Source organism: Bombus pyrosoma, linkage group LG2 (genome assembly GCF_014825855.1).
Source record: "Bombus pyrosoma isolate SC7728 linkage group LG2, ASM1482585v1, whole genome shotgun sequence".
Classification (NCBI taxonomy): Eukaryota; Metazoa; Arthropoda; class Insecta; order Hymenoptera; family Apidae; genus Bombus; species Bombus pyrosoma.
In genome coordinates this window covers 8,714,733-8,740,605 of record NC_057771.1, presented here as the reverse complement: position 1 = coordinate 8,740,605, position 25,873 = coordinate 8,714,733, and the positions used below count along the sequence as shown (strand labels likewise).

At 36.9% G+C, this 25,873-nt stretch overlaps 3 protein-coding genes and 2 long non-coding RNA genes across 23 annotated transcripts in view; 2 read left to right on the top strand and 3 right to left on the bottom strand.

Moving 5' to 3' along the window:
* The first annotated feature begins 131 nt into the window (after nucleotides 1-131).
* On the top strand, nucleotides 132-24,293 carry LOC122574710 (putative oxidoreductase GLYR1 homolog). The gene is made up of 10 exons (XM_043742623.1): nucleotides 132-234; nucleotides 332-368; nucleotides 1,255-1,343; nucleotides 1,423-1,549; nucleotides 1,744-1,845; nucleotides 2,016-2,207; nucleotides 2,835-3,008; nucleotides 20,539-20,649; nucleotides 20,744-21,188; nucleotides 21,279-24,293. The coding sequence occupies exons 1-10, from the start codon at nucleotides 200-202 to the stop codon at nucleotides 21,476-21,478; spliced, it is 1,512 nt and encodes a 503-aa protein (XP_043598558.1). The 5' UTR covers nucleotides 132-199; the 3' UTR covers nucleotides 21,479-24,293.
* LOC122574698 (leucine-rich repeat and immunoglobulin-like domain-containing nogo receptor-interacting protein 2) lies at nucleotides 3,611-13,010 on the bottom strand. 2 transcript variants are annotated; one of them, XM_043742610.1, is made up of 4 exons: nucleotides 12,206-13,010; nucleotides 10,006-11,807; nucleotides 9,430-9,712; nucleotides 3,611-9,197 (listed from the first exon to the last, which is right to left on the bottom strand). In XM_043742610.1, exons 2-4 carry the CDS (start codon nucleotides 11,796-11,798, stop codon nucleotides 8,547-8,549), a joined length of 2,727 nt encoding a protein of 908 aa, XP_043598545.1. In that variant the 5' UTR covers nucleotides 11,799-11,807; nucleotides 12,206-13,010; the 3' UTR covers nucleotides 3,611-8,546. The 2 variants fall into 2 exon arrangements, with proteins under 2 accessions (XP_043598545.1, XP_043598538.1); XM_043742603.1 differs by having other exon boundaries at nucleotides 10,006-13,010.
* LOC122574749 lies at nucleotides 16,487-20,064 on the bottom strand. Of its 12 annotated transcripts, none has more exons than XR_006319161.1 (5): nucleotides 19,355-20,064; nucleotides 18,070-18,905; nucleotides 17,277-17,978; nucleotides 16,706-16,917; nucleotides 16,487-16,629 (listed from the first exon to the last, which is right to left on the bottom strand). It is a non-coding gene; the product is annotated as an uncharacterized LOC122574749 (long non-coding RNA). The 12 variants fall into 12 exon arrangements; XR_006319180.1 differs by having other exon boundaries at nucleotides 16,730-16,917; XR_006319172.1 differs by having other exon boundaries at nucleotides 16,487-16,917; nucleotides 17,277-17,418; nucleotides 17,590-17,978.
* LOC122574771 lies at nucleotides 22,134-25,760 on the bottom strand. The gene is made up of 3 exons (XR_006319182.1): nucleotides 25,471-25,760; nucleotides 25,210-25,393; nucleotides 22,134-24,942 (listed from the first exon to the last, which is right to left on the bottom strand). It is a non-coding gene; the product is annotated as an uncharacterized LOC122574771 (long non-coding RNA).
* The window catches only part of LOC122574641 (AF4/FMR2 family member lilli), a 166,933-nt gene continuing 165,965 nt past the window's right edge, over nucleotides 24,906-25,873 (top strand). For all 7 annotated transcript variants that reach the window (XM_043742511.1, XM_043742481.1, XM_043742471.1 and 4 more), the window contains exon 1: nucleotides 24,906-25,201. The gene's annotated coding sequence lies outside the window, so the exon portion shown is untranslated. The remainder of the gene's footprint in view (nucleotides 25,202-25,873) is intronic.

The following is a 25,873-nucleotide window of genomic DNA, read 5'->3' as shown; positions in this document are numbered from 1 at the left end:
TATTAAATTTGGTCAAAATAATAGATAAATATATATTGGTACAGTTTATTTGTTTAACTAAACCCAAAAATGGTAATAAGATATTCATTTGAGTTATGTACGTTGGTGGGGGTATTTGGATCACGTCGTCATGCACAAACGACGCTCTACTCCTCAGTCAGTCGCTTGCCGATTGTGAGAGCAGTAGGGAAGCTTTATTATGTCGGAGGTATTCAAGCTGGGTGATCTTGTATGGTGTGTACTTATTATGTGTTAATCAATGGATGTTTACAATAAAAATAGTGCAATCCAAATGGCGGTGATTAATAATTGATATCTTTATGGATTTCAGGGCCAAGATGAAAGGATTTTCGCCTTGGCCTGGTCGGGTAAGTTGGAGTTAACTACTAACGGTTCTGTATTAACTATACTTTGCTTGGTTGTACGCGCCACGAAGTCAAACGCGGCCATCATTTTGGCGGGAACATTTCGTGCTCCGCTTAACTGTATACCATACTATTATAAATTGATATATTTTATGCTCCTGTTACTTCTTATTACATATCTCCCACTATATCCGTCCTTTAAATTCAAATTGGCGCGCAGACTACGAAAATATAACCTAAATTATGTTATTTACCCATGATGTTCTTAGATAAGCTGAATTTCATGTTTACATTACGTATATCCAAGAAGTTATTGTTTAAATTATATCTTTTCTCATTAGAAACAGATAATTTGGTTTTATTGCAAGATCAGCCCCTCTAAAATATTCGCGCGCTAATTATGATTTTCTTCATTTGCAAATTGAGCAAATCATATAATTGATTATAAATTATATGTCTATTCGTAATAATCTATTTATTATTTGCTTCTATTTTATATGTAGTTTATGTATATTGTATATCATCGTTTAAATTATATTCAACATGTAGTATTTATCCAGTATTTATATTTAAATTATTTAAATGAAAAATACTGACACATTTAAAATTTACGTATCTGCAAATATTTAATTTGATTAAACAAGTACATTACTATGACGAATAAAGCAATATATATTTTATTTACATTTGCATTTTTATGTTTATAACATTTAATTGTTTATTATAAAACATGAAATATAATACACACGAGATACAGATTTATGTGTATTATTAATATTGTTATTTATAAATATGATGTTGTACTTTTATTTTGTTACCGAATATGGAGAATATGTTTTTATACCAATCATTTTTATTCTAAATACTAATTTCTCCATGACATCTTAAGGTGTCTAATCCTTCAAAGGATTTGAAGAAACCAACAAATACTAAAAAGGGGCCGGTTCAATGTATTTTCTTCTTTGGAACAAATAATTAGTAAGTTTGGACGAAGTTACTTATTTTTCATGTTTTGTAATATATTAACTTTTGAAACTTACATAAATATTTATTGTAGCGCATGGATAGAAGAATCTAATATAAAACCGTATCTTGAATACAAAGATACTTTGGTAAAGTCTAGTAAATCTGGTGCATTTAAAGATGCAGTAGAAGCAATAGAGGAATTTATTGCTAATGGAGAGGTAAGCTATATGAATAAGATGAAAACTGTTTAATGTACATGTTTCTGTGATATATATGATATAGTGAAATTTATAAAAATATGATATGTTTTATAAATATCTTATAACTATTATTGCTTACTACAGTATATTAAAAAAAATGTTATAAAGAATTATTAGCTATATACCATTCATTATAGTATTATTTGCTCTAGGTGTTTGAAGATGGCTTAGATCCAGACTCTTTGTTCGACAGACTTAAAGAAGAAAGCATATCTGAGAAGAAAAATATAGTAAAAACATCTAAACCTCGTAAGGTTAGATTTATATTACATGTTATAACAAACAATCGAATTAAAATATATGCATTTTGATACATTGAAATTACAAAAGAAATTTAATAAATCATGCTATTAATATGAATATAAAGCGTCATATTCTGGAATTAATATGCAGTACAAAATATGACACGAAATCATTGGTTTAGGAAACACCAAAAACTAAAAGATTGGACTCTGGTGCAAGTGATGCCCGTCGTCCAGCCAAAAAGCAACGGAGAGAATCAAGTACAAGTAATAGTAATAGAGTTGGCAGCATTAGTCCTGCGTTAAATCATTCTACTCCTCTCAGAAAATCAGGATCAACTCTCCTTAACAGGCCAGCGAATATTGCTAGACCTGTAAGTATATTTTACTTTATTATTCCACGATTGACATATACAAAAGTATATTTTTTTTTAAGAAGTTTTCTCTTATGATATTGTTTAACTATTCTTGATTCGAAAAAGATTAAATTATAATAGTAAATATTTTTAATCGAATATTCACTAGGAACAGGAACTTGTGTCTTTTAGAGCACTAAATTCCAACAACTTTTACCCATTCATGTAAATAAATAAACAACAACAATATTATGCCTTCTTTAATTCCTTTCCATCGATATAAAACTAGTATTATTTAACACAAATTCCAGATTTTCAATCAAGAAAAATTTTATTTTTATGAAGTAATGTAATTTTTTAATCATACATGAATCATTTTCATCATTATCTTTGTATTTGTAAAGCTATATTATATTATGAAAACTGTAAAAAACGTATTACAGTCAAATTCTAAGTTGTATTTCAAAGTAATTTGTTTTGTGTTTAAATTTTGTTAATATCTTAAAGGAATTTTAATGTTTTTTCAATTTAAAGAAGATGGTTATGTTTACTTATTCTTATTTTTTAACCTCGAAATGTAGTTTACTGTTACATAGGTACTTGAAATTATGTTAATTGTTAATATGTTATTACTTAATACAATAGGTGACACCTCCTTTGGACGTGGAAACATTGTCGCAAACACTTAAAGAAAAAAACATCCTTCCTTCAAACTTGAAATTTGGGTTCCTTGGTTTGGGAATCATGGGAAGTGGTATTGTAAAAAACCTAATCAACAGTGGACACAGCGTGATTGTATGGAATCGGACGCAGGAAAAGGTATGTGCAATTCATTTTATTTATGTTGTAATGCAATTACAATTGCAATATGGTTGTTTTATTGTCGTAAGTGATATCTTCATAATTATAAAAAAAGAGGTCACATTTCATATAAATTATTAAAGCTAATTTATAAGATTAATTTTATTTTAACGCGGTAAATTGAATACGAACAATAGGCAATGAAAATAATAAAAGATATTAATTAATTTTTACCAATTGGAAAATAGATATATTTGATATACTTTTTTATTTTGAAATACATTAAATTTCAAACAGCCATATAATTACATAAAATTTGAATTTGCATTCAGAAAAAATTGAAATTTCATTTTTCGGCAGGATATATATGATCTGAATGTATCTAATTTTATACAAATTCATAACACGGTCTTCGCTATCAATTTTATTGTTGCATTGTCAGCAAGAATGACATGGCCGTCTTTCATTTTTCCTACTTCGTATCCTACCTTCAATTAACAAAATGTTATTGCTTTGACAATTTGAATTCTGCCATGAAAAATTTCGCGAATGATGTTTCTTTTTTCAATAAAATGTTTAAATGATTTTGTGGAAGTTAGGGAAAAAAGAAAAAGAAGATATTTTGATAAACAATCTCGTTTATTGATCATGCTGCATGTTCAGCTTATGGTTAAAACTACTTAAGTTGTCATTGAAAACAAACATTAAGATGGTAACAAAAAACTAAATTATTTATCAGGCGAAAAATGAAAAATTCTGCAGGGGCACAGGTACCTACTTATTTGAATTGTAAAGTAATTCAATAACTCTGACTATCGCGTGATATACGATGGAAGAAGTGGGATATGTATCAGTTGAAACATTTTTGGGACTTCTTCCTTTGCATTTTATCGTTACGAAATCCATAATATTGAAAAAATATATATATATATTCCTGGTGATTTGTAATTTCTTTGATTTAAGTGTAAAAAAGGAAGGAATATATATAAATATACAGGAACAAGAGAGTGGAAGTAATTTTTTCTTTTTTTTTTTTTTTTCAAGAAAATGTTCTAATTTTTGTTCTACAAGTGTTATTTTTCCAAAAATAAATATTCCACAAATTCTTATTGGCATTCGTAACACGTGTTTTTAGTAGCAGGCATAAAAAATGCAAAAAAAGATACAAACTACCAAAAGCACTCAAAAGACCGCGAAATCGTATTTTCATAGCAGGAACTTTTGTTCATTGAAAAACTACGCGCAATTTGAATATTTAATATAACAAAATATAGTGCACGCGCGCGATTTACATTATCTTTCATTTTGCTACACATAGTACGTATCGTGGAACGAATCATCTCGTGGTATTCCACAGCCTATTTTTGACGAGTGATTGTTCTGATGAAGTACATCTGTAGCCACCTAATTTGTATATCTAAGAACGTTAATTAGTGTTTAACGATTAATGGATAATCCTATGATCAGTTCCTTGGATCGATAGATACGACGTATAAATTCCGATTCCATCGTCGAAAATAAACGTTTAAGGAACAACTTTTAGCGGTACCTAACGTAATTTCGTTTGGGCAAATCTTCAAAGCACGTAATTAAGTCTTCGTTATTTCGTATTACGACATTTTGCTTAAAAGAGAAACATTCAGACTTTCATCGCATAGAACTAACTTTTCTTCGATTTCCCGATCTTACAGATATATTTGACGTACGTTCGTACAGGTTTTGATCGCGTGCGCTTTAGCGAATAATTATTCGAAGATAACAAGTGAAATTTTAACATGTACATACAATATCGAAGTTGGATGAAATTTTCTACGGGAAAAGCCTTTTTAATAATAGGAATATTGATCTTCGCCTTGAAAAATTAACATTATACGTCGATGTATAATGTAAACTAGATTTCGTTCAAACCGGTTTTTTTTTGATAACGAAAATGTCTAGATAACGTAGGTGACAAACTGTCGAAATGTTACGATGACAAGTTTATTACAACGTTGCCACGAGATTCCAGTGACACGATACTTTTCATATGAAACGTAATGTAATTATAATATGACGGCGCACGCGCGCATCGGTATACGGAAAGGGCAATTAAAAACCGACTCGCGTGTGGCACGTTACCATACCACCGCTAAGATCCACGTCGGCCACACCAATCACCTAATCGGTTTGCTTTCCTTCGTTCCGAGACGCATGAGACGCGACTCGAATCTATTTTCCCGCAGCGTCATTCACGGTAGCAGCAGTTTCTTGCTCGAGCACGATGCCTTGTATTCCGCGATGTATACTTTTTGCCGCGTTCTGTCGCGTCCCGGTTTTCGAGGGATGATAAAATTTTATCTCCTTCAAGTCGCTGAAGCGTTCCAAAAATAACGGCGGAGCACCGTTACATGCGTTAGCTAGTTGTCTTATTCGTTTCGCCGGCATGCAACGCGTGTGGTGGGGGCCGCGAGGGGCGATTCAACGCACCGAAGAGAGGGAAAAGATTTGAAAAGAAAGAAAATCAGGATCTCTTGCGTTTCAACGTACATATATTACCACGAACTGCGAGTTCTACCGCTTAAGAAACGGGATTGCATGCGCGCAGCATTTTCTACGCATTAAACTTACAATATATACATCAAGTTTGATTACGTATACGCGTCCGATCATCTTTTCAGTTATCGAACGTGATTCGTTACAGGAAAGTCGTTTTGTATCGGAAGGAGTAACCTGGATTATTTTGCACGATTGAACTAATATTATCAGTGAAATTTGACAAGTTACGAGTTACTAATGTTAATAAATATCTTTGTACGACAGCGACATATTTTTATAGTAACGTGAATTTTACAAGTGAATTTGAAAAACCTATCTTATAGTTATCCGATTATCGTTTGCGAACAAAAATTATGAAATTGTAAAGGAGGACGTTTATAATCCACGATTTGTAACTTGTCGATTTACTAATGTTATTAGTTGATAAATTATTGTACAAGAGAACTCTGGTAACAGAATGAAATTCCCTTTTGCGGCATCGTATAGTTTTATCATCACAGTTCTGTTAGAAATTCTAAAGTGAAATTCAGTAAATTGAATAGCACGCGTGATATTAATTTCTTCGGTTGAATTAACGGTACAGCGTCAAACTGTAACGTTTGAGAACCGCTTCTCGGCGCGGAAAACGGTGGCAAATTTATGACTACCGTGCCTTTGGAAGGGTTGATTTGCGATCATATACAGTCAATTGAATCCACTTTAGAATACAACGCAAGATAAATTTAGTGTGAATTTAAAAAATAATTGGGATGACCTTTAGACACTTTTTGTATCTAATGGCAGGGAAAAAATTCAATTCTACCTTTCCGTTTCAAACTAAGCGTATTTTATTCTAAAAAAAAAAAAAAAAAAAAAGAAAAGGGAAAAAGATTTGCATATTCCTAACGACTCAAGAATTAATAATTCGATGTACATATACGTTCGAACCACTTTATGGCATGCGTACGAAAAAGGAGGTAATCGTTTATACGATTGAAAAAATAATTTTTTATAACTTTCAAATACATTGATAGATTTTATAATTGTATTATTCTTTTCTTTGTTTCTTTAATCACATAGATAAAGTAGGGGACACGGAATAGATAATAACGAACGGTTCTCTGGATATACAAAAGATTACAGATCTATCTCTCCAAGTTTCTCCAATTAGAGTAAAACATTGTCAGGGAGGTACAACAGCCCATAGAACATGCATTATCTAATAAGCTTATTTAAAACATCGTACCAATGATGAGAATCTAACTATGCTCGGTTCTTTTTTTTTTCCGCGATCGATATCGTTTGGATTTTGCACATAGAAAAGCAGACGAAGAAAAAGGAGTGGTCTGATTGATGTTCGAAGCCTATAATAGGGCCGTTCTCGAGCTGATTATGATTATCGTGATTAGAATATTCTTCTATCTAACGCTTGTGGTTAGAGATCTATCTCGTCGTAACCACTTTAGTTAGTGTACCCGAATAATCAAATATCTGAAATGTGGATCCTCAAATTTTTTATAATCTCTTTATAATTAAAATCGAGGTAAAATCGTTAACTCGGTATAATTTAATTAGATATTTAAAATTCAGTTCACGTTTCACATTAAAGAGGAGAGACGCGAGATAATATAAAAATATAGAGTATGATATTTAAGAAAAGGCTATTTTCGTTATAGATCTGCTAGAATTTTTTGTACGTGTTTGTATCAGTTGGATCGTGGTAACAGAAGCTTGATTGGATAAGAGAATTTAGAAATGTCACTTATTATCTTCTTTGATACTCCTCGAAAGTTTTTCTTTTCGGAACGATTGGTACAACTGTGTTATTGATGATATTTAATTAAGTACATGTATTTGTGTTGTTCTCGATAAAGATAGATTCTTTTTTTTCTGTTAAATTATCATATATTTCTATATTTCGAACAATTTGTATTTTACCGAATAGGGGATAGGTTTAAAGAGATAAAATATCCGCGGACATTGGAAAAGTAAGAAAAGGATAACATGCGTTCCAATGTCTGGACACTCGAATTTTCCGAAATAGAAAGCGAAAAGAAAAAAGGAAAGAAGAGTATGTAATCTAGACGGAATAAAAAACAGTGTATCGGTTTCGTCGGACTTCGATCAGCGAATAATCTTCAGCGATCGTGTATACCGGTACTGAGTTCAATCTTTCATAAAAATTGTAGTCACACGTCTCCGCAAACTGATAAAGTCACACGCACATTTATTTACAGAAGAATAAAAGTGAATCGATCGATTTCTTCAAAATCGTTGACCTTCGGGTGAAATTGACAATTAGGCGAAAATTAGTACGGACCCGTTTATACACGCGTCAGTTCTGTCTCTTCCTTCTTTTATCTTCCTTTTTTGCTTTCTCAATTTGTTTTGTGAGCTTTAGCTTTTTATTTTGAAATTGGCTTACGGCAGGGTTGGCAGTAACACTATGACATCTTGCGTTTCTTTCCAGCGTTTTCTTTGTCTAACGGTCGTCGATTGTTATCGTTTGTGCCGAGCGGTGATAACAACAATGATAAAAAGCACAAAGTGTAAGGGCGGACAGATTACAAGGTCATCGATCGAATCACAGAAAAATCCTTGGCAACTGTCCGCGACTTCTTTTTTTTTTTTTTTTTTTTTGTTTCTTGTCTTTTCTTTAGTTCTCCTTAAACGACACTCACGCACGCACAATCATTGGCTTGATCGATGTTGGCAAAGGGACACTCGCAGCCTTTGATACTCGTAGGCGTTCTTCTCTTATCGTTCATCGAGGTATATCTTTGTTTTGAAGTATTTTTAAGGGAGCAAAAAAGACATTTTAAAAGACGAATAAAGAACAATCGGATTTGAAGAAGTCCCACGATAGAGAAAGATACCACCGTTCGTTCTTGCGAATACAGTCTCACTTACCGATGTAGAGGCACTTCTTTATATTTTTCTCACATAATGATCCAGTGGCAGTACATTCTCGTCTTAATTGTAATCTTGCTATATAAAGAAAGGTTAGTACCCTTTTGTGTTAACACTTGTCGTCAAATTCGTCTAAAGTTTGGTTTCACGCGGTAGGTCAGGCAAACTGGAGCTAGGTGCAAGGAGACCAAAACTTTCTGGCGTTTCTTTAGGCTCTTTGGCTAAGACTTCGCTGCTCAAGCCTTTGAAAACTGACTTGGCATTGTCTGCATCTTTGTACACCGACAGTGAGCTTCCGTCCTCGTCGATACTGTGCAGAATTATCGAATGCGGTGATACATTGTACAACGGATCAAATCGAATCGGTGGGCCCATCTCCTCGATGTAGTTTATATGGATCCCCTCCATTACATTTCCATGAGGACTGGTCGACGAAAGTTCCGTTGGCGTGTAATATTCGCTGTTCACATCCTCCAAACTAACGCCGTTCGCCAGATCGTCGATCTTTGCCTTGAAGTAAGTATCTATACGGATCGGTCCATCGTCTTTCGTATCAAATACCATCGAATCGCTCTTTCCGCAAGAGCCGCTCCGGCAATTATCGAAATACAAGTTCGGTAGATTCTCTAGTACCTTGTTCAGTGTTTGCTGCTGATACTTGTAACTCTCGCGTAGTCTTAGCACCTGATGGGCGCTGAACTTTCTTATCTTGTTACGCTGGAAGACATAGTTTTCTCGCACCCAATTGAGCTGACTCGTCGAGTAATCCCGTACTTTCCTCACCTGTTTCGAGATCAGAAAAACAACATTGTGAAACGTTCGCACGCCATGACGTCTGATCTTTCCTTCGACATATTTCTCGTTCTTTGTGGAAATTATTTAAAGCTTGACGAACTCGTATAACTTTGTTACAAAGTAATCTCTAATGGTGTTACGCGAATGCGAGGAGGAGGAGGAGGAGGACATTTAATAATTCTACGTTGAATAACGAACTTTCCGGTAAATGTTTCATTACCTGATCATAATACTGGTCTCTGAGAGCCGTAAGGTGGCTCGTTCCGTAGTCCCGTATGTCTCTAATGTGTCTCATTTGACCTTCGTAGCTGTCTCGAATCCATTCTACTTGTTGAGCACAGTTCTCTTTTATTCTATGCACTTGTTGAGTGTAATTCTCGCGTAGTCTCTCGAGTTGCTGACTCTTGTATTGCTCGATATTATCCAACATTTGGTAAATTTGCTTTGCTCTAGGTGTGGAACCCACCCGTCCACAGCACATACACCAGTTTAGACAGCCGCATCTGAAACGAGAGGAAACGAACGATTTTATATACAGCGACAGAAATTGCATAATTCGCGAACGATATCAGTTTCACACGAATTCGCAGTTACAATTGAATATATCGAATACAATGCGTTTATATATTTTACAAGGCAGAGGAGAAAAAAAGTATCGACTAGGTACGCGAGGTAACGAAGCTAGCACAGGTGATGCACACCTGCGCGTTATTATTTTCGAACGCAATGCCGCTTATGCATCGAGCGATAATAACAATCGGTGTTGAATTGCACTGAAACGGGAGAAAATACTTACTTCAGCAAAAGATAACGAAGCAGTTGCAAGAGAAGCGTTAGGAGAAGAAAGGCCGTCGCACTGGCAGCGCCCACCAATATGCTCATGATCCTGATTCTGTTTAATGTTATTGGATTCATCTGCAAACTAATATAGGTGGTGGCATTGGCAATCGGATTCACCGCGTAACACTTGTATTGTCCAACATCCTGCCTGAGTAACGTCGCTATGTACAAAGATCCATTCTCGAGGATGCGTATGCGACCATCGTCAACAAACGGTACACTTTGTTCCCATCCGTGTACGGAAGGATGTTCGACAAAAGCGTCGGGAAATGCTGGATCAGGATTCCAATGCAGTACCTGAAGCGTCGGCGTAACCCATGTTAATGACGGTGTGGGATTGCCATTGAATTCACATTCGAGTAGCACAGGATTTAATAAAAGATGTTGCTGCGTGGGCGTAGCGTATATCAGATTTGGCGGTGCGCATTTCAAGTAACGAAGGGTTTGAAGGATATCGGCAGTACCGTCGATTTCGTCGCCGCAGCGAAATCCACTCTGAAAAACGGTTCGCAGGTGCTCCTTGCTTTCGGCCCACTTTACGAACCAGAACATACGGCAATCGCAGGCCCATGGGTTCCCTTGCAGCTGTAGCTCGCTCAGAAACGATAGCTGTGCCACGTTCGCCGGTAGGAAGGTCAAATTGCTATCGCGTAGATCGATTTTACGTAGTGCCGGTGTACGATCCAGGGTACATCGAGAGATCTCGCGTAACGGGCTGTTATTCACTTCCAATGTCTCTAATTTATCTAATCCTTTCAAGTCTTCGTTACGAAGGGCCTCCAGTCTTGTTCCGGAAAGCAATAGAGTGCGTAGTTTCCTCACTGGTCTCCATACATCGTATGGAAGCACCGTGACCGGTAGATTCTTCAAGCTGAGCCATCTTAAATTGGACAGGCTGTGGAACGTGATGCTTGTCAAACGCGTGATAGGATTCCCAGAAAGATCGAGGTGCTGCAACGATACGAGATCGGCGAACAGGCCGCGCGGAACTATATCGATCTCGTTATCGGCCAGCTCCAAGATCTTCAATTGATTCAAGCCGGAAAATAAACGGGGTGGAAGTTTGGTGAGTCTGTTGGCGGACAGGACGAGTTCCTGGAGATTTTTGTTGGGCCTGAAACTGTGATCCGGCAAGGATACCAACAAATTACCGGAAAGATCCAACCGTGCCAAAGACTTGGATAAAGCGAACACTTGATAGGGAAGTACTGAGAGTCGATTGCGTGACAAGTCGATTTCCTCGAGCCAATCTAAACCCTGGAATGATGCTCGCGGGAGTGTGGTCAACCGGTTTCCGGTGAGATTCAGGTACTGTAGTTGTTGCAGCGGATGGAAGACGTCTGACGGTAATTCCGTCAGCCTATTGTCACCTAAGTTGAGACGCGCGAGGAACGTTGTCGCGAGGAATGCGCCAGGTTCTATCCTCTCGATTCCACTCGAAGTCCAGGCGAGACTCTTGAGACGAATCGCTGGCTCGAGGGCGGAAACGGGTATGGTAGCGGCTCCGACGTTTCTCAACACGACATTGGTGACTTGCCTGGACAGACCGAGTCCAAGGAAGTTTCGTTCCCGGCACAGTAGGCTTTTTCCATTGTCCAAGCACTCGCAACCCGTGGCACATTCTACACGCGAGGACGGCGACGCTTTTTCCGTAACGAACGTTGCGTCCTGCGTATCCGTAACGTGCACCGCAATGAGAAGGACTATTAACCACCACCACGAGTCCCACGTGAAAACTCGCTCCCTCATTCCTATGACCTGTAATATGACGATTTCCACGCATACAACCAAGAATTCCCATGTCCTGATGTATCTTCGCGAAATCCAAAGTTTTACCAATCGATCGACTTTAATGCTCTTCTGTTAAACTCGTTTAAAATTCTGCGTTATTTTCGAATCGGCAAGTAATAGCGGATATACACGTTCAATGATTATTATTTATAGTTTCTCAAGAAGAGAAGGAGGTCTGTTAACGTAAAAGCGTACATTGTCATTTCTTTACGAGATTTCCGCACGCGTTACACATGCTTTTGCAAAAATATATGAAACGTGTTTATTACATACATGATATTATTCGTTCCTTTCTTTTTAGATTGTTCTCTCTGCTCTTTTCTCTTTTCTTTCTCTATTTGTATGTTCTCTATTGTGTTACGTACCTAAGCGAGGATCATGGACAAGCCACGAAGCACCGAGTGTCTCGGCTCTGAGATAGCGACGAGCTAACTGGTAGTGTATCCTTAACCGTTCGCAAAAAATCCGGCCCAGTGTCTTATGGAGATACTGAAATTACTGGATTTGTTGATGGTGGCGGCAGTGGTGTTGCTGCTATTGCCGTGTCGAGCCGGTAACATAATTGTGCGCGCTCTAATGGAACGACTTGCAGAGTTCCGAAATTGGACGGGAAGGTAATCCGCCAGCATACAATAACCGTTGCACACAGCTAACTATACAGCTATGGAAACACTCGCGCGCGCCCAGCTACGCATATAAATGGATAACACATTCAAACGAGCCACACATACACGCACACACGCACGCACGCACACACACACACACACACATAACACGCTGTTTTCCGTTGCGTTTTCTTTTTTCTTTTCTTTTTTTTTTTTTCTTTTTCTATTTCTTCGCGTGTAGTTACTGTATCTGTTTCTACGTGCCGGCCCTGTCAAACTTTGCAGCAGCAACGCAAAGGTTCTACTGTTGTTTCGTATGTCACATGACACACTCGTGCATCGCGACACGTCTAGCGTCGTCCGCCGCCTATCAAAGGCAAAAACTGACTGTGAAAGATTCGTTCGACTCTGGCTGCTCCTCGTGGTAACCATCGTCTCGGAAAACCGGCAACGTTGCGAGCTCCAAGAACCGCGCCGACGCGAAACCTACCTCACCGCTCTGCACCGCGCTCAACGAACCGCCCCATCAGGGGAACCCGATCACAACCAGACACAGCCCCTTAGCCCGATTCCTGCCCATTGTCCCCACATCCTCGCTAGCCATACCAGGATTATTTCTCTCTATCTATTCTCAACTACATCTATTCGGATACGTACTTTTATAGTCGTATTATTTATCACGTGTTTTCTACTACATACGTTCTTCTATGGTTTCGTTAAGTATTCTTCTTCTGCTCATTAATTAGCACATTTTTATCTGCCATCTTTTCACTCTGATGAACAACGTCACTACTACCTTTGCTCGAACGAAAAAACTTCAAATTCTTTCTCATGAAATTTGTATTTCGTAACGTGCGATACGATTTCCTTCGTCTTTTCGCGTGTTGTCTGTAGTTCAGTTTGGTATTCAGTTTCAGTATTCAGAAAATATTTGATATTCTAATTGGAAACTTCAATGAAATCACAATGAGGTATGAGTCTCACGTTCGTTTCCGGGTAACATAGAAATTAACGCATACAAGTAGACCGTGGAACGAAACGCTTCTTTTTCTTGATTAAAGACCATTTTTTTTTTTTTTTTATATATAGTATTATAAGATTCGTGATATTAGTTTCACCTGGAATCTTACAAGCATCGTTTCGGTTATCGTGTGACACCGATCTAGTATACATCTGTGATCCCAGTTTTTACTCGATGCAAGAACATCGTTATGTACTTGCAGTATAATTGTTATTTTCACGATTACAAAGATCATTCGAAAGCGTGTCTGTTTGCGTACCAATTGCGTTCAGTTAAAATGATACGCAAATATGAGACGAAAGTGCTCCAACTGAGAGAATGCTCGAAGAAAAATATTTGACTGAACGTTTATTGAACACTGTCTACTCTATACCATAGGAAAAATATAGCACTTTATTTATAAAACAGAGGTGACTTTCAGATTTCTACAACACCGATACTTTTTGCTAAAAATCGGACTTTTTCTTCTAGAAACTACTCATCATTTACGTAACCTGAAATTACATATAGTAGAAATCTGTTCTTTCCTTTGCTAAGTATATACTTATTATTTTTAATTACCTTGACAAAACGATTTGTCATTACTTCAACTATTTGTTGCAAATTGTCGCACGTACTGACAATGCACATTTCGATTGATGATATCGTGCAAAGTATCGTTAAGTTTCTAGTTCCATTTTATCAAGAAAACTAATCATTTTAGAGCAAAGAGCAGAAGTATGCGAAAATCGTTATCGTAATAAAACCACCGCACACCTGTAAATCACTTGTTTAAACCGTTCATGTGTACAATTGCCAGATTGACCTTGGTATGATAGCTCCGTCAGCGGTAGCTAACGTTCAATTTTGAATAGGGCTCAATAAGAGCGAGTTTTCTACGTCATGTAAAGAAGAAAAGCATAGGGTAGAGAGAGAGAGAAGTATGATGTAATTTAGCCATTAGAGAACGGTCTTCGGGTAGATTGAACAATCGCATGCTAATCCTATATCTGTAGCAAATTCTTTTTCGCGTTTATGGATATCAAAGGTATTCAAATTAACCGTAGTGTAGTAACGCAAGAAATGTCACTAATAACAATATCACAACCTAGATACACAGTGTTCTAAAATTAGCAAAAAATATAAATTTAAATGTACATATATAATACGCTATTGATGCGCATGAAAAAAAACTTTGAGCAAACAAACTCGCTCGCATAAACGATATTAATGACGCATTTAGAAGTTGAGTGTCATATATGCTTATGTGCGTAATCGACACGATAATAAATGCTTGAAACTACAGTTCTATCATATTCTCCAGTTACAGATATGTTAGATAAGCCTCAATTTGTGTATATTATATTTGATTACCTTGGCTTCCCTCTCCTTCTCTCACTTCGTTTTTTATTTTTTTTGCTTCAACTTCAAATTTCACCTCTTTGTGTCTCGTAAACAGAATTTAACAAGGTCACAAATTACGGAATGCTTTATCACAATGAAGTATGGCAAAGCGAAGTGAGTTTGGCAAATGTTTGATTGAATTATGCCCTAAGCTTGAATCAGAACTAATAGGGATTGCGTAATTCGTGCGACACCTTGTAGATCGTTTTCGTAATTTGTTTCGAAACTTGATTTGTGTGCATAGTCGTAACGAGATTGAATTTGACCTTGATTGCTAAACTTCTATAGCTTGCGCGAAGACTTCTCACACACACACATACACACAACACTCTTTGTCTCTCTCTTTCTCTCTCTCTCTTTCTCGTCGGTCATGGCCAAGGGAGGGAACTGTAGGGGTAGGGCCATTTCGTTTCTTATCCTACTCTCTTAAGTCTCTGGTTAGTTTCCATTATATAATTTCTTCAGCTGGAAGAAACGTAAAGTTCTTTTATTATTTCCAAGTGCTATTATCAGAGAACGATTCATGCGATATTGCGATAGTAAATTAATTAGAAAAAATATGAGAGAAGATTTCCCGTCAGCGAAAGGTGACACTTGATCTTTGTATTACACAATATTAATAATTCTTCAATATTATTGGAAGATAACATAAATGGAAAATAAATATGGATTTATCGACTGAAAATATGTTACGTAATGACATCGATAAATAGAATGGAGGAAGGAATCCTTCCAAAGGAAATGCCTTAAGTCGATTGATGGCATTTACAAAGCTTTTATAAATCGTGTTTATCACGGAACGAGAAACACGAATATCGCACGAGATAAACAGAGTTGTTGCTTCATATCAAGCGGAACATTATTTTATTCGCGAAAACATCGATTCAAAACATTTCATCGATTCCAACATATTTACGAATTTATGAGAATCGGTTTCTCAATCCCTAAATAACTAAAGATTACATTAGTATCAAACATTGGGTACTGTTGTTACGTAACACTGTTGGCTGGCACATGGTGTTTAGGAGGGTCAAAAGGTATCGGACGGATAGTAACGATGAAGAAAAGAGAAGCAGCTATTTTAAAGGACAGTACGTTCTTTCGACTTGGATGGTAGCGACTCCGGGTATAAAATTGGCATAAAATCGTCTACTGCGATGAAGACAGAATGGAGCAGAGGAGAATCGAAGATATACGTTAGAGGTTCTCTTATGTTTTATTCTCGCGAACAAACCGACGTGTACTTGTCCGTTTGGCGCGTAACGCTTTTCTTTATTGCATAATATCGCTCGCAACTGTGTATAGTTAACAAGTGGAAGGAAGCATTCGCTTCATATTCGAGTTAAAGTAGAATGGTTGAGCGCAGCGATGTAAGAAAGGAAAGGCTTGTGATTTGAGGCAAGGCGATAAGTGGCCGGTTGCTAGTTATGAGAGAAAGAGGGAGGGCTCGTGCGAAAGCGAGAGAACTCCAAGGAACGGAGAGACACGGTCGACCGTCGAGCAGACGTGAGTAGAGCTCGATCAGCTGGGAACAGGCCGATGTTGCCACGTGTCTCTGTATGACCCCCGGCTGACGGCTGTGTCGGGTTCGTGGATCAATATTACTGGGATCTGGCAACCTCGCAGGTATCCAACTCTTTATTTATACGTGTCGGTTAGACGGCGCAGGCTCGCTTCGAAGCTTCCTTTAGTCGCTTCTGTCCTTCGTTGCCTTCCTTCCCTTGGCCTTTACGAGTCTACCGCGATTTTGATATTTTTAAAAGGTGAATTATTCATCTGACTGCAAGTATATGCATAATTGGAAAGTCAAATAAATGTAGTAAAATGGACAGTCGTTCAGCACTCGATAACAGTACCTTATTGCTCGTATTATATTTTACCGTTTATAAATATTTTTAGGATTAGTAGATATAGATCGGAACGATCAGGGACGTACGAATACCAAGTACAACGTATCCCAAGATACATATAGTCTGTGAATGAACGGCTGTGTCGTTCAAGTTCTCCTTATTCGCCCGTTTTGTCCGTATTATGGCTCACGAGCTATCGAGATAGGTATCGTTTCTATCTGAAAAAGATACTATTGTTTGTGATATGATCGCGACATTTTGAATGTTATCTTATCTTCATAATGTCTATCTTAATAACAGAATTTTCTAAAAGCTTAAGTAACTTTCTCCTCAAAATTGTCTCTTAATCTATGACAACTGGGATCCTTGAATAATAACCAGGAGAACTTTTAAAAGTTTCTAAATTAATAACGATAGATCATATCATGTTTCTACGAGCTTTTTGTTGCTCTTAAAATATTCACAAAAATATCTTGGACCCTGTCTACTACATCATTTAACAAGCCGTAGAATTTCCACAGTAAGTTGCACGAGAACCTACCTAGAGACTTGCTAATTACTCCCTTACTAAACGTACCCTTCTTCCACTTCGCTTTTCTGGTCCTCTAGCCTCGACATGCTCGTTCTTGCTAGTGTCGTATCAGCGGTTCGGTGAAATTAATTGCTAGTCGAGTTTCCGGTTAGATTGTGCCGATAATAATAATCGGTGTAGGACACATCTGAGATTTTAAAAATAATTCCAAAATAATTAAAAAAGTAATAAAATAACAAATAGATCTATGAAACACTCGTCATTCTTTGTTATTAAGCAACATGAAACATGCATGCAACTATTCAACTTATCCGAGATATGTAATTGCTGAAACGTTGTGGGAGTTCTTTCCACCTACAAATCGTTTCTCTCTACGTGAGTTCTCACGCTCCTCCTGTTGCCATTTTATTTCCTGATCGTGCGTCGCGTACCGACTAACAATAGCGCGAACTTTGCGATTAGAAATTTTATACAAATGATTTCCGCACGTTCACTGTGAGCCGCAAAGGTCGTTATACCTCTCTACCACTGCTTGTATGCGTCTACATCCGCCACCTTTGCAACTTATATTCTAGCACGTTGCTTTCGTGCTTGTTCACTCGTCCGATTCTCTTCGTCGATGGACACGTGTATACGCACACTTCGTTGCCATCGTGTGACCCAGTTTATTTCTTGAAAAAAAAGCGCGCCACTTGGATACACGAGGGAAAAAACTAGGTTGCTAAATTGGAATCATCCCAAGCACATCTGGAATCGAGTGATAAAAGTTTTAGCGAAATATGAATCGAGCGGGAATAATACTTAAACGAATTCTAGGAATGTTCCGTAGTTAGCGTACCATCGTATTTCGTTACACACCGTCGTTTAAATAAACCGGCAATCTGTTTAGCGTATATAACCATCCACCCACGAGTTTCCGTAGATTTGAAATGATCGCTGATGGCGCAGAATAGTGAATGTTTTCCTATCTATATACGGTTACGCGTGATATACATCATTATTACCCAAAATACATGATCCATATGTATTTATGGTGCGAGCGTTGAATATTATCTAAATTATGGTATCGCGTTATCAAAACTTGGGGATTTTTAATCGATGGTATTCGTTTTTGAAAATCGTTGAATTTCTTGCTTTGTAGAAGTAAGCAAGTTGATTGAAGCTCCAAGGTTATTCATTGGCATATATGTATAGCTGCATAAACTTGAGCCTGTTATATGATTCCTCGGTACGTTTAAGCGTAAACAGTGATATCTCTACCTTCAACAACTCTTCAGATTTAAAATAAAAATTATAAAATAGAATCATTTACATTTTTTATCAACTTACTCAACTATACTAATAGCATATTTTAATTCACATAGATTAAATACATTTAAAATAGTAGAATTGGTAACAAAAGCTATTTTAGATACATATTTAGTTTTCAGTTTTTGCAATTTGGGCTCATATTGTAATGTGGACGTGGCAACGATGCAAGCAATTGAGAACGCGTGGACATATACCCTTCGCTTCGCAATACATATGTCACAGAAAAGAAAGAAAAAGTAAAAGTTCCTTGACCAGGAATATTTTTTACATCTCTTTTCTTCTATTTCTTCTTCAACGCTTATTCAGTGTTTGTCGTCCTCTATCGTTTACGGTTTAAGTACATCGCCTATACGCCGAGACGTACTGGAATCATATGTACGATGTAACGTCCATAAGTATAGAAGAGAAATAATACTTTCATGATATTTTGACTGTATGAATATATATATATATATATATATATATATATATATTTATATATTTATATATTTATTATATATATTTATATATACATATATTCTTCAATTGAATGATAAATTATCTTCTTATCATATATGCTTTTACATAATAATTATAATTAATAATTGAATAATTTCATGTAGTTGCCGAAATAAATTGGATTTGTAAGATAATACAGGTCAAGAATACGATCGATGTACACTTCCTGCTCGATTACTCTTGCGCACGTGCAACGAAACAATAGAAGACGCAAATCAGTTTTCATATTCGTTTCACATAGTCGATGCTACTTCTGTGCCGTCTGACAAATTTGTTCGGAATTATTTATTTCCTTGGTGTAAGAGTAAACGAACCTTCATTGCGGCCACTCTCGAAAATTTTAACTTCCACAAATCAAAGATTATTTATTGACCGGAACGAAAGAATAAACTACTTGTGTTCCTTGTTTCTTTGTTGACAACACAACTGACTTACGACTGGTCACATCTAGAAACGCCGAGATACGTAATCGTTAATGCCAGGAATATACTTTCAGCAACCGGAGTTTATGTTCATTAATGATCATACGAAATTCTATAAGAAACATTAATTAAGACAAAAATTACATATACTACGCTAATGTAATATTAATACGATTAAATATGATTTAATAGTCAATATAAATATATTTGATAGAAAAATATGGATCGTGTGCAAAGAGTAATGACGCCATTACATGTTGTAAAATCATGGCGTCGACTTACGCTTGAAAGATCTAAAAGAGAATTCTCTTTCGTACATAAAATGTAGTATTATATATGACAGTTTTTGGTCAAATTTGACAAAATAAAGGTACAGATATTACCACATTTGTCGTCAGTAAACCGTAATGTATATACATCTACATGTGATGAATGTTTTCATAGTTGCTTCGATAATATGATGTTAACGGTTTCTATTGATTTATCACACATTCTCGACATATTGGAATGCTTCGAAACTTCTAGAAATTCATCAGAGCATAATTCCTTCTAGGTTACGAGAATAACTAAACGAATTTATAATCCTTTAAATCTCAATAAATATGTAGATACACCTTTTGGCCGTATGCGGGAAATATCTTTAGATGATGCAATGGCGTCGTTTGCTGATGTGGCAAGCAAGCTTGGAAACGTTTAGCTTCGAAGCCGTTCAGACAACCTACGTGACCAGAATAACAGCGCAAATGGCGAGTGGCTCGTTGTGGCGACATCTACCGGAGCCGCTATCGTTAGACTTTGTTCGTAGTACCATGTCGCACCGAGCGATGTCGTTGAGATGTTAAATCAAAATTTATCAAGGCCGTAACAATAGGGCCTTAATTTTTTAATAAAAAAAAAAAAAGTACAAGAATGTTCATCACTCAAATACCTTATTTCGTTATACAAGAGAATGTTCTACATAAAATTATATTTACACGCTTTGACATCGATCGGTTGGTCCCATCTGTTTTCAAAATTTCAAATTCAAGTTAAAAAATTTGAAAATTTACATTGAACGACCTTTTTTTTTCTGTTAGTGTGCAGATTTTGTAAAAGCTGGAGCAGAACAAGGTTTAACGCCATCCGATGTGGTGCTCGCTGCAGATATTACATTTTCCTGTGTGGCTGATCCTCAAGCTGCCAAAGACGTAAGTAAAAAACGTGACTTATCTTTCAGATCCTTGTTATATAAGATTTCTTAACGTTATTACAGATGTAAAAAATATGGATAATCTTTTTTAGATGGTGTTTGGAAATTGTGGCGTGCTTACAGAAATATCTCCAGAAAAAGGATATGTGGAGATGACTGGTATAGATGCAGAAACATCTCAAGATATCGCCGAGGCAATAACAGCAAAGGGCGGCCGTTACTTAGAGGCCCAAGTACAGGGTAGCAAAACACAAGCGCAAGAGGGTACTTTAGTGATCCTTGCGGCTGGCGATCGAACTCTGTTCGACGAATGTCAATCTTGTTTTGAAGCCATGGGCAAAAACAGTTTTTACCTTGGAGAGGTGGGAAATGCTTCTAAAATGAATCTCGTGCTTCAGCTGATGGCTGGTGTAACTCTTGCTGGTTTAGCCGAGAGTATGGCTCTAGCAGATCGTGCCGGTCTACAGCAAAAGGATGTCCTCGAGGTATTGGAATTAACATCATTGGCATGTCCCGCCATTCTTGACAAAGGGAAAGGTATTACGGTCTTTCTTTTCTTTATCGATCGAGCGTAATTGAGATTTAGATCTGATTGAACGATATCTACAATGTGGTTTAATTTTTCAGCTATCATCGAGGGCGGTTTCCCAACGCAGTTACCACTTCAGCACATGCAAAAAGATTTAAGACTCTCTTTAGGTATGAGCGACCAATTAGAACAGCCATTGCCGCTAGCTGCAGCAGCGAATGAAGTCTACAAGCACGCTAAACGCCTTGGTTACGGAGAACACGATGCCTCCGCTGTTTACATCAGAGCCAGGTTCTAACGGAGCGTGCATCGTCCAAGCTTTTACTATACCATATTTATTGCAATATCTAATGTTGTTTCCTGTCGCTACCCGAGAAGAGTAGTGCGCTATTTGTCGAGGATGTACTAAAAAGTCACTATGGGTCGTGATGTTTCTTAGAATGTTGAAGCAGAATAAGTTTCTATTGTTTCTTAACTGAATGCAATCAAATCCAATGGATTTGAACATATATTAATAGCAGTAAAGTTGTTGTATGCAAGTTTTGTCGTGCATTTAATGCAACGAACAAAATAAATATACATGTACTTTTTTTACACGTTTTTTCAAGAATACTTTTTGAGTACACATAGGCGAATGACTTTATCTTTTGTTTCGTTTTATTTTAATGCATGGCGACTACTTTTCTCGATAACAGCGTGGGACTTTAATAGCCAATCTATCGAGTCGCTTCCCGGCTTCGTTCCCGTAAAATGCATCCCTCGCTTGAAAACTTGAGAGACTTGGGACGTGTCGAAAATGTGCCTTACAATACTATTGGAAGCAAGGCTTAAAATTTTTTTGTCTCTTGATTAGGCTGCACAATAAATTTAAATTCTTAAGTAATACAGTATAATTGAATTAAGTTTTTATGCTGCTAATTAACGGGATGTATTGTTAAAAATAAAAATGATGATTAAGGTAGATCATTTGCTTTATTGGTGCAATTTAACCGACATAAGGTCTTCGCTTTTGTAGAGAAATTTTGGCAGTATTTTAGAAGCGTCCGTCGAATGAAGCGAGCAGATGACAGAAAAGAATGGCCAGCATTTTTTATCTTTTTGATTTCAAATTTTTATTTTACTTTTGCGTTGAAGGACAAATTGTACATTTTAATTGTACGTGTTTATAAAACGACATATTGTAGAAATTATTTATATATATATATATTTACTCTCACGAAATATAACTTCGTTGAAAAATGAAGAGAAACTTGTTGGCCAATTTTTGTCATCGAATTATTCGTCCTGGGAAACTTCTGATATATCGCCATGGAAATTTCAGTCTCGTCTAGAAATTTACAGATGTATCGGCGCTTAACAGGGCCGTAGCTTTTGGTTCTTTATCGACGTGGCTCTTCAGAAATTAAGCCGAAGACAACGCAAGATTATTTTATTTTAGTATTATTACAAGTATAAAAATAAATAAAAAATGATATCATGTTGAATAGTACATATATTATGACATATAGAAGAGGCTTTTCGGACATAACGAGTGTCCCTTTAATCATTAACTTTTAAGACTAAATCAATTACTTATGCGACGTAGATTTGCATTAAATGTTAGCAATGGTATAGAGCATGATTTATGTGTTTACAGTTCAATCGAAGTATAATTATGCCCTATATTTTCTATTTACTACTACTTCGAAAAATTATATTAATCAATCACGAATATATATTTTATATTGTTGCAACTTTCACAGTATGTTTTTGTTTCACGCGATAGAAAAAGAAATTAACCGCTTCTAATACGTAGATTTTTCTACTATTCATTATTTTTTACTGACTTTCATAGTTTATGATTATTATTACACGTGTTTAACGAAGTTGGATGCATTGGAATGATTTTTGGAACAATTTCCACAGCAACGTAGTCTGGTTCTCTCTCATCTGCACATACTTTGCACATACTTAAAATCCTTTTGCGAAAAAGAAAACAATCGTTTGGATGAGGAAGGAAGTGAGTGGCCCTTCCGTTTCCCAGGACGGTCGTGCGAGTCTCACAAGTGACACGCGACGAAGTCGAGGGCGACCGAAAGGTTGCCAATTTGTTTTGGAGCCAATCATACGAGTTTGACTTTGCTAGCAACGAGAAATCGATAAGTTTCTCCTTCTCTTCGTAAGAACTAAGAAAATAGTTCTACTTGCAAACTTTCTCCTGTTAAAGATCGGTAAATATTTTTATAAAAATAGTACAAAGGAACGTTAAAACAATTATACAACAGATTGTTCATTTTAATTCAATAAATCGATACGAGTGATTTGTTGTGCGATTCCTTTTACGAATTAGAAAGGAAAACTCGTATTATTAGCTCGTTTATAAAAACGAACATTTGGGTGCGTGGGAAATTACGTACCGCATAGCTGAAACGGTGGCTAAGCACCCATATCACATACTGTATATGTAATTAGACTATCGATAATTCTAATATTACAATGATATATTGTACGCATAGCGTCATTGCATTCATTCTTGTTAATACAAATGCGTATAATGATCCTACGCGCGATATGCAAGAAATGTATAAGTTGTTCAATTATGTAACTATTATCAATAATTATATGTACTGTTTAAAATATGTATACATAAAATATGGGTACGTACAATTTTGCACCAAGGAATGGTAATACGTGTAGATAAAACCCCATTGTGTTTATTTTGGCACGTCAATTGTAAATTACCGATACCAGATAAATGTTACTATTTTGGTATTAAGATCGCTTGGTGTCGGATGACTAGTCTCAAATTGATTTCATGCATATGTTTATGTATGTAATACAGTTCTTCAAGTTGTGTTAGGAATAAATTCAGTGATACTATGTGTACAGATACGAATTGAAACAAAAATGATGGATAAATAGAGAGAAAAATATTAAATATTCTATAAGCAAACATAAAGAAAAATATATATACATATAAGTAGTAAAGAGTATAAATCACAGAGAGGGAGGAATTTGTATGAGTGCGACTGGGTGAGTGAGAATACGTCATGAGCATTGCGTCAATAAACGACGTTATACATTTTGCCACGAAATACACTGGTTTTTGAATAAATATCTATTTGAATTACGAACATTTATATTCAATAATACTTAACATCCTCCTTTATTTTCCCGCCTAAATTCTTCATCTATTTCTGCCATAAGTTTGTGTGTATTTTCGAGGTAATTCAAGTATCCACCTTTTCTGAAGTGCTTACAGTGTACGGTAAGTAATGCTCGATCCACAATAGCTTGGTTATCTACTGATTTTCACCTTATGTAATATTTCAAGCTACTGACAAATTACCGATGCTCAAACAGATTTCTAAACGCATTGTGAATAATTAAACGGTGAGTTCTTAATGGTTCCTATTAATTCTAATAGCGATGTAGATCAATTTGAAAAACTTGTCCATATCATTTGTAAGATAGAATGCAAAGCACGTGCCGCGGTTCGGTCAGTTCATAGGCGCCATGGGTAGAGCAAATGATATTGCATGATTATAGAGGATGGAGGAAGCCGGTTGATGTGCGCACGCGTCTCCTCCGGCACGAGTAGACGTGTGCGTGAAAGTAACGACGAGAGTGGGGATTGAAGGCGGGTGAGGAAGCCGTGTGGGGGCAGAGGGGTGGAGCAGCCGCCGTCTGATGACACCTGTGGCTCGACCCCCACGATCAGTCCAGACGCGACCGTCCACGCGCCGTGTTGTTGCAACGTTTTTGCACACCTAACCGCTCTACCTACACATATACGTTTACATATATTCAACGACGCGATACATTCACACGTCTATGAATGTACGTTCGCACGCGCGATTCACGTGTATAAGCATGCATACAAACGTTAGTAGGCGCACACGTGCAAACGGGTAATTTTTACCCTTTACCACGTGACAGGCCGTCGTGCGCATCTGCGATTATCATGAGTGAACTGTCATTGTGCTTCTTTTTCGTTCAAGATAGAAAAGAAGAGGAACGCAAGGAGTAATCGTTCTTTCCGGTACGTACCATGAATATTGTGCTACTCGGTAATCGTCACTTTCAGTATTCTTTTTTCCCCATATCGACCAGCCTTCTGTTCACGTACGCCGTTGACAACTGCGGCCAGCTCCCTCTATCCATTTTAAGCAAAGCTTTTGCGTTTGATTCTGGTGTTGATAGATGCTTGTTACGATTGACGCCTATGTAGATCCTAGGAACAAGGTCGTCGATGTAGAACGTTACTTTCTAGACGATCAAGTACTTTGATCATTGAAATCATGTACATACGAGTTGCTGTATGTATCTTTAAGAAATCGCGAAACTGTCGCGTGCGGTGCGTTTACGAATAATTGATGGCGCGTTTATGTTTTCACCGTATGTGATATTCGTATTCGTATTTTTCGTAACATCTGAATAATTATCGACACAACGTAATATCGTTACTTTACAAACGAACGTGAACAAAGTATCGGTTTAAGCATGATCGAAGTGAATGTTCACAAATAACGATCGGTTTCTTGGTAGTGTTTCTTGGCACGATCTTGTGAACGACTTTATTCCTAGGGAATGATCCGTGGTGTTGCGACTGTGCACAAGAAAACAGAACGTGGCCTGTATGCTCGACAATGCGAAACGGCGGCGGAGGGGTATGTTTCTCGTGCGTGTATTCACAACGTATGTCGCACTGTTC

Excerpts from the sequence above, each read along its gene's own strand:
- LOC122574698 (XM_043742603.1), bottom strand. The coding sequence starts at position 11,798 with ATGAGGGAGCGAGTTTTCACGTGGGACTCGTGGTGGTGGTTAATAGTC. Across the intron at positions 9,713-10,005 it reads CTTCGTTATCTTTTGCTGAA|ATGCGGCTGTCTAAACTGGT; the intron begins GTAAGTATTTTC and ends CTCTCGTTTCAG. Across the intron at positions 9,198-9,429 it reads GAGACCAGTATTATGATCAG|GTGAGGAAAGTACGGGATTA; the intron begins GTAATGAAACAT and ends ATCTCGAAACAG.
- LOC122574710 (XM_043742623.1), top strand. The coding sequence starts at position 200 with ATGTCGGAGGTATTCAAGCTGGGTGATCTTGTATG. Across the intron at positions 369-1,254 it reads TTTCGCCTTGGCCTGGTCGG|GTGTCTAATCCTTCAAAGGA; the intron begins GTAAGTTGGAGT and ends TGACATCTTAAG. Across the intron at positions 2,208-2,834 it reads CAGCGAATATTGCTAGACCT|GTGACACCTCCTTTGGACGT; the intron begins GTAAGTATATTT and ends TTAATACAATAG.